The 15,193-nt window shown below is 42.2% G+C and overlaps 1 protein-coding gene across 1 annotated transcript in view; it reads right to left on the bottom strand.

Moving 5' to 3' along the window:
- The window catches only part of plxna4 (plexin A4), a 322,421-nt gene that overhangs the window by 113,188 nt on the left and 194,040 nt on the right, over window positions 1-15,193 (bottom strand). The window contains exon 5 of the mRNA XM_078165425.1: window positions 12,541-12,641. Coding sequence (XP_078021551.1) covers window positions 12,541-12,641 — 101 coding nt within the window. The remainder of the gene's footprint in view (window positions 1-12,540; window positions 12,642-15,193) is intronic.

Genomic DNA, 15,193 nt, shown 5'->3' with positions numbered 1-15,193 from the left:
TACCAGACATTTTGTGTGTTTACTTATGACTTCTTGAACTTTTTTGTATCATCCTAATAAGCTTGTGCATGTGTTTGACAACCGTTTATCAAGACGTGACAGTGTGACTCAAGAAAACAACTTCATTAAAGCATTAAGCTTCATCTTCTTTGTTAATTTTGATTAAACCACAGTGCTACTCCAAATGAACATGTAAGACGCAGGCATGTAAGCGTGACTATTATCAAACTCATTACAATTGTCAGTGCATAGTGGTTGTCTGGGTCAACTGATTCATAAGGACTCCTCTGTATAGTTTATCTCCAGAAGTTTACTACTGATTGTATAGACAGACCTTCTCTAATGAACTGGGAGAAGGCATCTGCTTATGGCCAGTGGCACGGATGTCTTTACAGCCCCCACTCCACTTCAGGGATGTGGGATCAATGTTTATGAGTGTTTGGAGGAACAGAGGTGGAAGGAGTCGGAGGGCGATGCAGTTTATGGGCAAACATGCTTCTGAATACACAACATACTGTGATTACATCTGTGCACATGCATGCACAAGCAAAAATTTACAATGGGGTACCATGCACCAGAGCACATATTGAAACTGATGATATACAAACAAATCAGTGGATACATAGAAGCAGATACACATAAATACCTGCAGACATACACACAATATGTAGTATATGATAAGCCTGCTAGAGACGGAGTGTGATTTGAATGATAGTAAAGAGAGGAAGAGGGCAGGAGTAAAAAATAAGAAAATTAAAAAGTGTGAAAAAGTGAGAAAGAGAAAATGATTCCAGCTCTCTGGGATTATTACCCCTATCACAGCCAAAAGCAGAGATTGAGATATGTCAAACCAATTATTAATGTGAAGATATTGCAACATTAGCACCACTTCTTCCAAATTGATACCGATATAACATAGTAATGTAAGATATTCTCAACATCCATGCCAAATATGATGACATTCCTTTTGACAATGCTACTTCTCCAAATATGGTTTCCAATCTGTCTGGCTGTCACGCATGACAGGCGTGCTGACAGCTTAGTTAACCACTTACGAAAGTGACAGCTGACAGACCGGCATTAGGGGAGGTAACATATCCGTAACGTAGCTATAACACTTCTGGCATATTGGTGCATTGCAGAAGTGCCCCTTTCTTACATGGAGGGGTTGAAGTGTGGATGGGAGTATGTCACACCAGACTAGTGTCATACTGTACCCAAAAAACAACAACAAAAGACAGTAAGACCCCGGGGTTTTAATAAGTCTTAGCAAATTAGTCAAGTTTTGTCACATGTTAATAAGTGACTTTAAAGTGGCTTTAGCATAATGTTCTGTAGCTGATTTACAAATATGACCCTTACTAGATCTCCTCATATATCCCACAAAAATAATGTTAAAATAAATTATGCAAACGCACAACATTAGGGCTGTAGTCAACAGAAGAAAATATGGACCCTTTTAGAGCTGACATCACAATGGCTTCATTTCATTAGCTGGAGGAAAAACACGACTCTCCCCCACAGGGCTGTAGGCTACATAGGAGTCTTAAAATGTTGTCTTGTTGTGTTATTGGGAGCCAGAATAGAAGGAGTCATGGCTCAAACCTTAAATGTAATCATGTACCAGCTACCACTGCCAATAAAGAAAAAACGAAGACAGCTATGGTTAAATGTGATAAGACAAAAGGACTGGACAGAGGCGATCATCAAAAATGCTCACATGTGCAGCGCATACTTTATATAAGGTTAGGGAAAAAGTATTTCCTGTTGTAGGGATGAATAACTTTGTGTGTATTAAGGGTTATCATGTCCACCTCATCAAAAATTGGAGAGGTGTTAAAAGGAATATTAGATTTTTCCATAATGCTAACTTTTTAGTGCATTAGCTAACGTTAGCTTCAATAGCAAAACCAAAAACTGTTCAAATGACGTCATCCTTTGTAAGATTATAATAATAATCAACCACAAAGTCGGCCATTGCACCTTCATCAATCCTGTCAAATCATCCATTCACTGAGTGAGATCATTCAGGTTGGCCAGTCTTGCGAATGTCTGTGCAGAATTAAACTGTTTACTAACAGTAAAAGGATCTATTGGTCAACTGATATTCTACCTACATGTCAGACAATCAATAAGTCAATCAGGGTTAAAAGAATCTGCATGTTGTCTCTAGATTAACTGCATTGGACCAGTGCCACCAGTGTTGGGCAACTGACTCTCAAAATGTAATGTATTACATATTACTAGTAACCATCATTGAAAGTCAAGTTACTTTACAATATTACTCTCTGTGTAGAGTTATAGTAAGTAGTAGTAAATAGCTTTTGCTACTTTTGTAACACGTTACCCCCAACAATGGCAGCCACAGTGCACTCAGTGCGGTCTACCTGGTAGCGTTGGGTGTTCACCAACATGTTTTTTGCTGGTCAGTGTATTTTTTTTTTAATTCTTTGCAACGGGAATGCCGATTATTTACACTATGCTACAGAAACCAACAGTGTGACAAAGCACTGAGCAGCTGAGCGCTGCAAATCTGGCATTTTCTCCTGGTCACCGAGAGTTGGACTTTTGGTGCTGTGCTTGTCACTGTCACTTTTAACCCTGCCGTCCAATCACAATAAAGGAGAGGCGGTACAAATACCTCAAGTTCATTACAAATACTGGACACCAACATACTGCTGGTCGCATGGTTCAGCGGTTCTGTCCCTCTCCCTCTGTGCTTCAGCCTTCCCTTCATCCACAGAAAAGCAAGTACTCCACCTTGTACTGACATTTTGGCTTGTGCAGATATTTTGTACAATAGAAACCAGAATCAACAAAAGTGTTTATGCTGAAAAAAAGGTGGTGCCTCCAAAGTGCTCTGGTGTTTTTAGCTGTGAAAAATGCTTTGGTGGACACACAGCCTTATGAAAGTAACATCAGAGATTGTTTGATCAATGAAAATTTGGCTGAGAGTGTACTACCCAACCAATCTACCAACTGACCAAAAGGTGTCAGCCCTGCATAGCACGAGCACGTATGCATTTGTGCTTGTGACTCTACCTAGGCCCACATTATGCTTCTAATATACTCCCTTACAGGTAATCGTCTGTAAGAGTCCTCTATGAGACTCCCTGTGGTTGACAGAGACATCCAATGTCAATGGTAAAGTAGCTGAAAGAAGGGGAATGATGAAATGTGTGGGGCGGGGGGCTGATATGAGTGAGAACTTTCCTTTCACCTGTCGAGCTAGACAGGCATTAGCATAAGTCTTGCATCTCAGTGGAAGAGAGTGAGAGTTTGATAGGCGAAGACAGTTTGGTTGACAGGTAAGGCTTTTAGGTTCACTCAAAAAGTGGCAGGGCTCCTAGTGGGCCTGAAGAATACATAGGGGGCATATAGTATGTGCAGTTGATAGGATGAATAAATGAATAAGACATTTGCCTTTCTAAACGTATGGTCAGTGTTTGTCAAGGACAATGACTGCTATCGGAGACACACACACATATACACAGGTGCACTATCCACTCCTGTTGATTTCCTCCCCTGTACTATTGATTGCCTTTCTCCTCTTCCCCTGGTGTTCTCTCTAACAGCTCCTCTCACCGATCTATAGAGTAAATAAAGGCAATGCTGATAGGGAAAGAGTGTGTGTGTGTGTGTGTGTGTGTGTGTGTGTGTGTGTGTGTGAAAGAGAGTGCTTGCAATTCTGTTTGCTCTCAGACCAGTGGGGTGATTTCAAGGTTGATTGGGAACAACAAACTATCTGGAAGAACACTTTGAAGATGAACTGCATGCTATCCTTCCACTCAACACCCCTCCTTCTAGCACAAAGTAAGTGTGGGAGAGTGTGTGTGGATTCTGAGGGTTCACAGTGTTTTGGCCTTTTTGCTATATGTTATTAAAGATGCATTGTTTAAGCCTTTGGTCTGCAGTCAGAGTTCTAGGCGGGGTGCCTGTTTTCACATTTTTATTCTTTGTAGAAATATCTTTAACCTTGGCCAGACCAGGGAAAACATTTCACAAGATAGCCTTGCATTAAATATGAACAAAACCACACTCCATTGTAATTCACACCACATCCATCTGTTGTCCCTGTTCTCCACAACACTGCAGACTGACCCTGTGGGCTTCCAGCATCAAAATGCTGTCGCTCACTCATGGACGGTCATTTATTGGTTCTCCCTTTGGCTACAATCAGTGATGACAGGTTAATCAATTCAGGCTTTGACTGAACAAGACTCCAGGCCAATCACAGAACCAGAGGCTGGCATGAGAGGATTTTGCACTGGTGGCTTATTAAGCATTACTGTAGTAAATGTTCAGAATGCACTCAGCATACAAGTGGATATGAGAGACTTGGAAGCTGTACAAGTTCTTTTGTTTTGCCGTTATGCAACAACTCCCACTTTTAGAGGCGTTTATGTCCATAAAATAAGAGTGCAATCTTTAACGTCCACGATTCCAGCTGGTGAATAGTGAATAATTAACACGTTAGTTAAATTTTTGAGTGAACCACTCCTTTCAGAAGTTCCCGATTCATCTACGACCTCCACCTATCCAACCCTGTATGTACAGTACAGGCCAAAAGTTTGGACACACCTTTTCATTCAATGCGTTTTCTTTATTTTCATGACTATTTACATTGTAGATTCTCACTGAAGGCATCAAAACTATGAATGAACACATGTGGAGTTATGTACTTAACAAAAAAAGGTGAAATAACTGAAAACATGTTTTATATTCTAGTTTCTTCAAAATAGCCACCCTTTGCTCTGATTACTGCTTTGCACACTCTTGGCATTCTCTCGATGAGCTTCAAGAGGTAGTCACCTGAAATGGTTTTCCAACAGTCTTGAAGGAGTTCCCAGAGGTGTTTAGCACTTGTTGGCCCCTTTGCCTTCACTCTGCGGTCCAGCTCACCCCAAACCATCTCGATTGGGTTCAGGTCCGGTGACTGTGGAGGCCAGGTCATCTGCCGCAGCACTCCATCACTCTCCTTCTTGGTCAAATAGCCCTTACACAGCCTGGAGGTGTGTTTGGGGTCATTGTCCTGTTGAAAAATAAATGATCGTCCAACTAAACGCAAACCGGATGGGATGGCATGTCGCTGCAGGATGCTGTGGTAGCCATGCTGGTTCAGTGTGCCTTCAATTTTGAATAAATCCCCAACAGTGTCACCAGCAAAACACCCCCACACCATCACACCTCCTCCTCCATGCTTCACAGTGGGAACCAGGCATGTGGAATCCATCCGTTCACCTTTTCTGCGTCTCACAAAGACACGGCGGTTGGAACCAAAGATCTCAAATTTGGACTCATCAGACCAAAGCACAGATTTCCACTGGTCTAATGTCCATTCCTTGTGTTTCTTGGCCCAAACAAATCTCTTCTGCCTGTTGCCTCTCCTTAGCAGTGGTTTCCTAGCAGCTATTTGACCATGAAGGCCTGATTCGCGCAGTCTCCTCTTAACAGTTGTTCTAGAGATGGGTCTGCTGCTAGAACTCTGTGTGGCATTCATCTGGTCTCTGATCTGAGCTGCTGTTAACTTGCGATTTCTGAGGCTGGTGACTCGGATGAACTTATCCTCAGAAGCAGAGGTGACTCTTGGTCTTCCTTTCCTGGGTCGGTCCTCATGTGTGCCAGTTTCGTTGTAGCGCTTGATGGTTTTTGCGACTCCACTTGGGGACACATTTAAAGTTTTTGCAATTTTCCAGACTGACTGACCTTCATTTCTTAAAGTAATGATGGCCACTCGTTTTTCTTTAGTTAGCTGATTGGTTCTTGCCATAATATGAATTTTAACAGTTGTCCAATAGGGCTGTCGGCTGTGTATTAACCTGACTTCTGCACAACACAACTGATGGTCCCAACCCCATTGATAAAGCAAGAAATTCCACTAATTAACCCTGATAAGGCACACCTGTGAAGTGGAAACCATTTCAGGTGACTACCTCTTGAAGCTCATGGAGAGAATGCCAAGAGTGTGCAAAGCAGTAATCAAAGCAAAGGGTGGCTATTCTGAAGAAACTAGAATATAAAACATGTTTTCAGTTATTTCACCTTTTTTTGTTAAGTACATAACTCCACATGTGTTCATTCATAGTTTTGATGCCTTCAGTGAGAATCTACAATGTAAATAGTCATGAAAATAAAGAAAACGCATTGAATGAGAAGGTGTGTCCAAACTTTTGGCCTGTACTGTATAATCTATCAATGATTATTCATTTCAGATTTCAATCCGCCTTTTTTATTTGAATCACTTCTTGGAGCAATATAAATAAAAATGTTATTCTGTCGAGACACTCCAGTGGAAGTGAGAAGAGACTGAGGGACAAAGGATGAATATATCTGTCTTCTGAATATCAAATAGTTCAGCTCGCTCTGGAGATGTTGCATTTGTTATGGCAGAGATGCCTGGAGAGGAAGGGCTATGGGTCACCTAGTGTATGTGAGTGTGTGCCTGTTTTTGTGTATCTGTGTGTCGGACCTACTCAGCAAGGACAGACTTAATGTATTGTTAATTCACGGTCACAGTATCTAACTCAAAAGATAGCACTTCTTTTCTCTCTTCAACTTTCTTTATCCTTCAGCACTTTAAGTACTGCAACACTTGTTGCCTCTTTCTCCTTCAGGGTTTGGAGGGTGACTAGTATTATGATTATGCTGGACACTTGAAGGCTATTGATTCCACAGAACACATGTTTCTCTTTGTATGTTTTCAGGATCTACTCAGGCTACTGACCGGACGACTGAGGTAAAGATATACTGTATTACGCTGGATTGTCGGCTACTGTTTGTAAACACACTTGCCAGTGATAGTCAAAGTACAAGCCAACCCCAGGTTCACTCTAGTTTGTAATTTCGCCTAGCTATATTTGCGTTTTTTCTGAGCTGTGTTTCTCGGATGCCTGTTGCTTATGGTCTGGCACCGGGTCACTACCTTTTTATGAAGCACTGACATCCGCTGAGTGCTGTAGGAGTACACGCCCATAAACATGCCAAACATAGGCGATAAGAAGAAAATGACGAAATACAGGCAAAGGGAAGAGTCTCTGCAGAAAAATACACCACCCCACACTTCTATTGGGTCAGCAATGATTGCAAGAGATTACTTCTGTATGAGTCTAACCCATGTTTTTAGGGAAATCCTGCATAGTATATTTTTAAATAAAGGGGGCATTGGGATGGAATGGTGTCATAAACACAGTGTACCTGAACCATTAACTAGGGGACCACCAAAGTATAAATTTCACAGCCCTGTTATCTCAGTGTGTGTTTTTATAGGTCTCGAGACAGCTAATTATTTCATAATCACCCCCAAGAGACCAAACAAAACTGACCTGCAGGGAAAAGGTGACATGTTTATGAAGCACACTGTATATGTGACTGTGTGTGTCCTATGTATCCGCACATATATTTGCCTGCGTGTGACTTGCTCAAGTGGTGCACATCCAGAATGGCATTCATTAAGTAGCCTGTTATCCACTGCAGGGCTCGACAGTGCAAGTGATTCACTCGCATTTGCAACTAAAAATAGGTGTGTGCGAACTGTACAAAATATTTAGGGGCACATGTGCGCATAAAAAAAAGCAGCCTATATTTTTGTCAGTAAAAAAAATATGATAATCTAACCGCAAATGTTGGAGGAACTCCAGTCGCCTTCCCTCTTCCCTCTTCCCCGTGTGACACGGTTATGGGCGGTTTTCCAAGCCACTGTCGGCATAATGAATATCGTGCGCGATGCCAAGGGTAGCGGTGCCGCTTTGTCAGGCGTTGCTGCCCTCTCCATAGACAAACAATGGGACAGCCAGCGCAAAGCGGTTTTACAGCTGACCATGTGTAGAGGCCTTTAGAGACCGTTCGCCACTGTACCGCTGCTGGGCAGGGCGGAAATAAAGCCCTTTTCACACAGAGCGCAGACCTCCGCTGATGAACCCATTCAGTGTGTATGTGCTACCGCGGCACAAGAGCGCACCGCTCTGCTGCCAAGCTGAGCAGCGCGCACCGCCAGCCTGCGCTCGAATTGCAATTTTTTTTAATTTCACCGCAATGCGCTGTGACGACACCTCGGCGCCGCGCGTCCAATACCAGAGAAGAGCCTGAAGTACACCCGAAAGTGGTCACCATGGAGCTGTAGCTCCTGAACGAGCCTGTACTCCCCCAAATCCTGTCCTCTGCGCCCTACCCCTCAGTGGGCGCAGCGAAAGCTCTGTGTGAAAGAGGCTTAAGTCCTGCAGAGTTTCAGAGGACCTAGAGAATGTTTTAGGATAGTAATAACATTATATAAGATAATCATATTGCAAAGATAATATATATAAGATAATAACATTAAAGACAAAATTAAATTGCAATACTTTTTCAAAACTTGATGATTTTACCTTTCTGTACATTTTGTATACAAATTCATTAAATAATTTTGCTTGTAAATGTCTATTTGCATCACGTTTATTACGGAAAACACATTATTTGATCAATTTACATTGTGCCCCTAAAGTTCTTTGTGCGCTCCTTACTTTTTCAACTTAGGAGCACATGTGCTCCTTGGGAAAAAAGTTAGCGTCAAGCCCTGCACTGTCTTCGAGGCTGAGCCAAGATTTTCCACGGCTACTCCCACTGAATTTCACCTGTGAATCAGTGTTTAATCAAATTAGTATTTGTTTGCAATGTCAGCTTTACGATGCTTCCTGTATATAGAAATTAATCTCTCACAGTGTTCAGATAGGAGTTTGGCTAATCCCTCTACACAGACTGAGTTTGGGGGGGCCGGTTGTCAATCTTGAGAAAGGAATTTCACTTTTAAAACTCTAACATTTAGTGCACTCTGTTCCTAAATGTGTAACTGAGAGCTGTTCAAAGAAAAGCTGATGTAACATGGTGGTAAACATGCTCCTGTCCCAATGTTTTTGGAAAATGCTGCAGGCAAAACAATCAGAAATGAGTGCATATTTACAAAATAAAACAACAGTTTATCAGTTTGAACATTAAATATCTTGATTTTTTTTTACTGTATTCAACTGAATATAAGTTGATTTACTTTTTACATAGCATCCTAACTTTTTTGGAATCAGGGTTGTAAACAACATGTCAACAATATTTGCTTCATCAGAACAAAAAGCTTCAGATTTGGGCAACTGCAAAAAAGAGTTTGTGAGTTTTGAGACCGTAGTGAATTCAAAGTAAAGCCTATGTTTGGTTAAATAGGGTGGCACAATATGAGGAAAATATGCAATAAATATTTAAGTGTACTTAGTCCTGCTTTTCTGCTGCTTTCAGAATGAAATAAAGAATCATAGCTACATTTCAAAGTGCAGTTTTTTACCAATACTCTCTTTCAACTAACTCCTGAGTGCAACATCACAGTCTTTCCCAATGTGCTCATGGACTAAACTGATGTCACAATAAAAAAACTTAGCAATACCTTGTGCAGCCCTACGACATAGCGTAATGTCAATGTAAAATGTCTTACCAAAATATTTAACTAACAGAGGTTAATATAAGAGAGAATGGCAAAGCGCTGGTAGTGATTATAGCAGGAGTTTAAAGTGCTGCCTGCCCTGTGGCAAAGGTAGCGCTCAGGGGGGCTTCAGTTACACCAAGACCCTGTTAAGTATTCACAAGCTGGGGGGGGGGCGATGAGGAGGAGGAACTTTGGAAAAGGTAAACCTGTGGTCGATCAATCACACTGCATTTTATGTGTGTTTGTGTGTCTGTGTTCTGCATGGCTGAAAAGGAGGCAAAACCGTGTGTCCAATTGACAGGATGTGTGTGTGTGTTGCCCACACACACCCACAAACACAGCTGTAATCTCCCTTTCTGCCCTTGTGATGGTCAAACACCTAGACACCTGAGATCGACTAAAGTGGCATTTTGGTTATTTTCTCCCTCTCGCTCTCCCTCTGTCTCGCTGGGCACTATTCTCGTTTTGGCGACTTGACACTAATTCTCCAGCAAAAAAGGTGTGTGCGTGGCTTGCCCTTGTGTGTATGCGAGTAGAGAGGGGTGAGCCGAGGTGAGCCGATTCTATCAGGCTAAGTGTGACAGGCCAATCTGTGGCCACCCATTTGCTCTGACTGGGAGGATGTCCAGGGTGTTAATGGATTGTTACACACATACGGAAACAAACATGCGGACCATGTTCACATACAGTGGCATACACTTAAGATTTGATTTAAATTGCAGGCACATTCAAAGTGGTAAATTTCTGCATGGTGGCTGCTCACTGGTAGCCCTTAATTTGTTGTTTACATTGATCCTGCTCCTTTATCTTGTGACAAATTACTTTTAAATTAAATGATCTGCTTGAATACCCCCCATAGCTGATTAATGTTTGCTTAAGTATGGAGTGTTTAGAGAGGAAGTTCAATACAAGAAATGGTGATAAACGTGAAAATCTGGACTGATGCATAGCACATTCATGCATGAGTGTGTGAGCGACTTTGCCTCTCACCTCTGGTTGGTGACCCATAACCCATCAGAGTGTGTCCTCTGTCTGCTAATGCACTTTCTTCCCTGGAGACCTCAAACACATTCATCCTCCATTTCTCCTTCCTTCACTCTGCTGCACACAAACTTACTCTTTTTATCCCATTTCGCCCCTCTTTCACAGCTCGTCTCTCCTTGAAGTTTGTATCCAGGATAGCCATCCTGATATTGTTATTTTTTCCCAGAATTTACTAGTCCATTCTTTACCTCTCTCACTTTGTCATCTCCACATTCATCTCTTATTTTCTCAATCTATTTGTCACTCTCCTCCCCTGTCCACCTCCCGTCCTTTCAGTGTGTATATTCCTGTCACACTCACACCACTTCTCTGCCCTGGCCATGTCTTTTCAGTGCCAGCAGGGATGAAGGTGCTAAATGTACTTAGCCTCACTCACACACACATACATACACACACTCTACCCAAGGGCTAGCACCAACACAAGAAACCAATTTTCAATTTACAGTGGAGTGGGAAATCTCCCTGCCCCCAGCAAGAACTATCTCCCACTCCAATCTTGAGGGACACGGATTTGACAGCAGCTGGGGTGTGTGTGAATTTCTCTGTATCTATGTGTGTGTGAAAGAGAATGACAGACAAGCTTTAAGGTAAAGAATAAAAAAGCAGATCTCATTCAACAGTTTCCAGCTCAGTTACAATAACAGAAGCTATCACTCTCCTCGTGTCAACTCTTGAAGTTTGGAGTGGTGCCCATTAGAGCCCTGGCAGTGCCCACCAGTGTCTGTGCTCTCACCAGGCTCTGGTTTCAGGGCTGGTAAACAATGCCAGTGGGTAGGTTTGGTAATGGATCTAAGGGGGCCGCTGGCACAAGGCCGAGCACCAGGAAAGCAATCTGAGACTTGGCCTGGGTTGGCTAGAGGAGTCCCTGAATGCTCAAGTGCTGCAAGGGATAGAGTGCTGGGCATGGGCCCAGGCGTCATGGAGGTAGGGGAGGCTAACAACCCAAACACAGCACCCCCCAAACAGTCTGGTTAGTATGCGTGAATGAATGGGGGAGTGAGGAAATATTGCTTTTGTGCCCGAAAAATGAAAGGGACAACGAGAAACACAGATGTGCGTGTGTGTTTGAGTTAGGGATGTCAGTTTTGGTTAATGTTGCTTTCAAGAGCCTGCCATCACCATCAACCAGTGACTAGCTGGTTCATTTTTAAGAGGCTTTTCCTTTTGGTCTGGCGCCCCATTGACTTAGTAAGCTTCAGCGTTGCATTTCAAAGCGCTATCTATTCAGAGGTGGTAAAATTGTAATGTTTGGTGATGTAAATGTCTTGCCTTTTATTTGATTTTTTTGTTGGCTTTATTTTTATTTCCCGTTGGCCTTGCCAACAGACAGCCACTTACCTGTGTTTACATGAGGCAACTTTCTTGGCCACTCAGCACTGCACACCACCCAGGTCAGGTGGGAGCTAGTTAGTGGCGCTGTTCATTTGTGAATACTGCCGGTAACAACCTCCTGGTGGTGGAGTAAAGTTGCTGTGGAAACATTTTGTCCATCCTCTGGTCTCCCCTCAGGTTGCTCCGGTGAGTAAGCGGCTTCATTTTAAGCTTCAAAACTCTCTTTAGAATCGTTAGCTTTGTTAGCACCACTAGCCGTGCTGACGCTGCTAATGGCTAGAGCTAAAAAGGATGCTAAAGAGGGGGTTTGAGGCCCAAAACTGCGCCGCTTACTCGGAGTGACCGGAGTTTGGGCACAATGTTTCCACAACAAGGCTGTTGGGTCGGTACAATGTTGCTAGCAGTAATTGCTGAATGAGCAGCACATCTAGCAAACTCCCACCCGAACTAGCCGGTGTGCAGTGCAAAGCAGCTAAAGCTAGCTAACCAGAGGAGACAGGAGAGTGGGCACTGTGTTTCTGCATCCTATCAAGGCTAGCCTGCTGTTTGTCCCCCACCAGATCTAGTTGGTGCGCACTGCAGTAAACTGATAAGCAGCAGAATCAATCTATAGACCAACATGCCCTACCAGTCGAAAATATTCTCAGCAGTTAACAAATTAACAGATAAACGTTGACAACCCCAGTTTGTATAGGTGTGTGCATGACAGCTCCAGTAGTACTTACATGTTGTGCAGGACACACCAGCCACAGTGGGGATCTCCTGACCCGAGACAATCGCTGCAGGTTGAGTACTGACCACAGGCCTCCACTGGCACTCTTGACAGCTGCAGAGAAACAAACAACAAGCATTAAATATAGTGAAGAATCCCTCAGTTTACACTTTTGTATTGAAGATTTAAAAAATACTCATGACAAACAATGTGAAATAGAGGAGGAATGTGATGTTTTAAGGAATCTAAGAGCTGCAGTTTTTAAGTATGTCATGGGAGGAATTTGAATGTGATCAGAATATATCTACATGCTTGCTTCAGTGTGTGTGTGTGTGTGTTTTCCTAAGAGAGAGGCACAGAGAGAAAGGTTGAATCTCTGATAATAAATGAATGGATTAGGGGCATCAAAATACTATTTTCAATTACTTTCCAACTTACAAAACCCTCCTCAGGTTAGACAAGCATAATGAATTTCATATTCCATGTACGCCAGTAATGGCTTAGAGCTAACACAAAACCTCAAAAAGAGAGTGAAAATAAAGTGTACAGGGAATCGTTGGATAATGGTCCATTTTTGTGCTTCCTTACAAGTGCTGCATCTAATCGGCTAGAAATGTAGCAGAGTACTTCAGACAGCCACACTGCCATTCGCTTTGTAACCAGTGCCCCCTTCAACACTCATCACTGTAACCTGTATTCTCTTGTCAGATGGCCTTCACTCTATACAAGGCGAAAGATCCACTGAAATCAGTTCATTTATAAAACTATCACTGGCGAAACACCTCCATAACTCAGCTTACTATATCTCCAACAGTAACCACAATTTATGTTGTAGCATATATGTTAGAATGGTCATTTCTGAAGTCCGCCCTTTTCTTGGCCCTCACTCACTGCAGTTGAAATGTGTTGCAAAAGATGCTCCACACCTTCATTCAGTTACTGTTCTTTAATAACTGATTACAAGCAACAGTTTCTGATCACTGCACCTGTTTTTTAATTTGCTTCTATGGAACACAGTACAAAGTAGGGTTGCAAATTGTAAGCACTTCTTCATAGATCATTGGTAACATTAACGATCAATTAATTTATTGGTCATAATTTGAAAAAAACAGAAACTTTGCCTACACCAAACAATACCAAATACGATTTTTCCTTAATCAATGCTCACAGCACCATATTGCATATTCTCTGACATGACCGCATAGATTATGAAATATATATATATCACATGTTGACATTTAAACACATTAAATATAATTGAAAAATGCTTTGTTTTGCTGGCTTCTTTTTCTAATGCCACTGCCATGCTCCTCCACCAAACCCCAAGATGGCCGCTGTGTCATAAAACAGTTATATTGCACCTTTTGTTTGCTAATGCCTGAAACATGCTTTCAAAATACACCAGTCTACTGATAGCTAGAGGGGCATTGCATTCGCAAGACTTCAGCCAATCTGGAAGTCCAGGACAGGATGCAGAGATGTGGTCCTTGAAATAAAACACTGGCGACTCAGATGGCTAGGCCACGTCCTGGACAAGGAGAGGATACCGAAAGTAGCATAACGATGGACACCCCCTGGAAAACGTAATCCTGGGTGGCCAAAGAACACCTGGCGGAGAACAGTTTAAGGGGAGCTGAAAGAAATGAAGCTTACATGGGGAGAGGCACAGAAAGTAGCACAACACCTAGATGAATGGCGTACAGTCGTCGAAGCCTTATTTCCCACCCAGGAAGAAGAAAGTAAAGAAAGTAACTGATAGCTAGAACGTAATAGGAGACTATGCATTGCTTATATTTCAGAATCAGATCTTTATTTGATCGATTACATTTCACATATTCAATCAGATTCATAACGACCAATTAGTGGACCACTGATTGATTGTTCTCATCCCTAGTTATACTAATAATGTTTTATTGCACTAGCTGTATCTATGTTTAAATGTCTTGTATCAACTTGCGTCCTGTCACTGCCTCTTGGCCTGGTCATCACTGTACATGAGAATTGGTTCTCAACTGACTTATCTGGTTAAATAAAGGTAAACTAAAAAGACATAAATAAGGCCCTAAACAAAAGGAACACATGAACTGCAATCAGATACTGTATGGTCACAGTGTGTCTAGCTGAAAGGTGAACAGTATAGCTGCACCCTATCTAAAAACTCAACTTGTTGCTGCATTATTGTGTGCATCCTGAATAAAACTACATTATTACCATTAATGTATCAGATAGCTATAAATTCTGTCTATCTGACTTCACTGCAGCTGTGATGAGAGAAATATTTATCTATTTTGTAAGAACAGTAACACAAAATCTAACCATCCAGAACCATCTGCATCCACTGCAAAAAAAAACAAACAAAAAAAAAACTAACTAATATGTAAAGTCAGAATATAAAGTATTGTGTATAAGCACTAATTTTCATAAAACTGTAACTGTTTGACAGCTGCCATCTCTCCCCAGTTGCTCCATATGTGCAACTTGGCCACTTGGGAGAGCAGTCCATCTATTATGATATATAGCCCTGCCAATTCAAACTGGCATTGACTGGCACTGATTGGCATGGGCCTTGAGTGACCGAGCGCAAGGGGCAAAGCTGAGGTAGATCTCAGCCGTCCCCTCCTCCTGTCACCATGGTAACAGCATGGCGCAATAATAGGTGTTGCTGG

Source organism: Epinephelus lanceolatus, chromosome 23 (assembly GCF_041903045.1).
Source record: "Epinephelus lanceolatus isolate andai-2023 chromosome 23, ASM4190304v1, whole genome shotgun sequence".
NCBI lineage: Eukaryota > Metazoa > Chordata > Actinopteri > Perciformes > Serranidae > Epinephelus > Epinephelus lanceolatus.
Note: the sequence above shows the minus strand (reverse complement) of the source record. Positions and strands in the feature narration are given on the sequence as shown.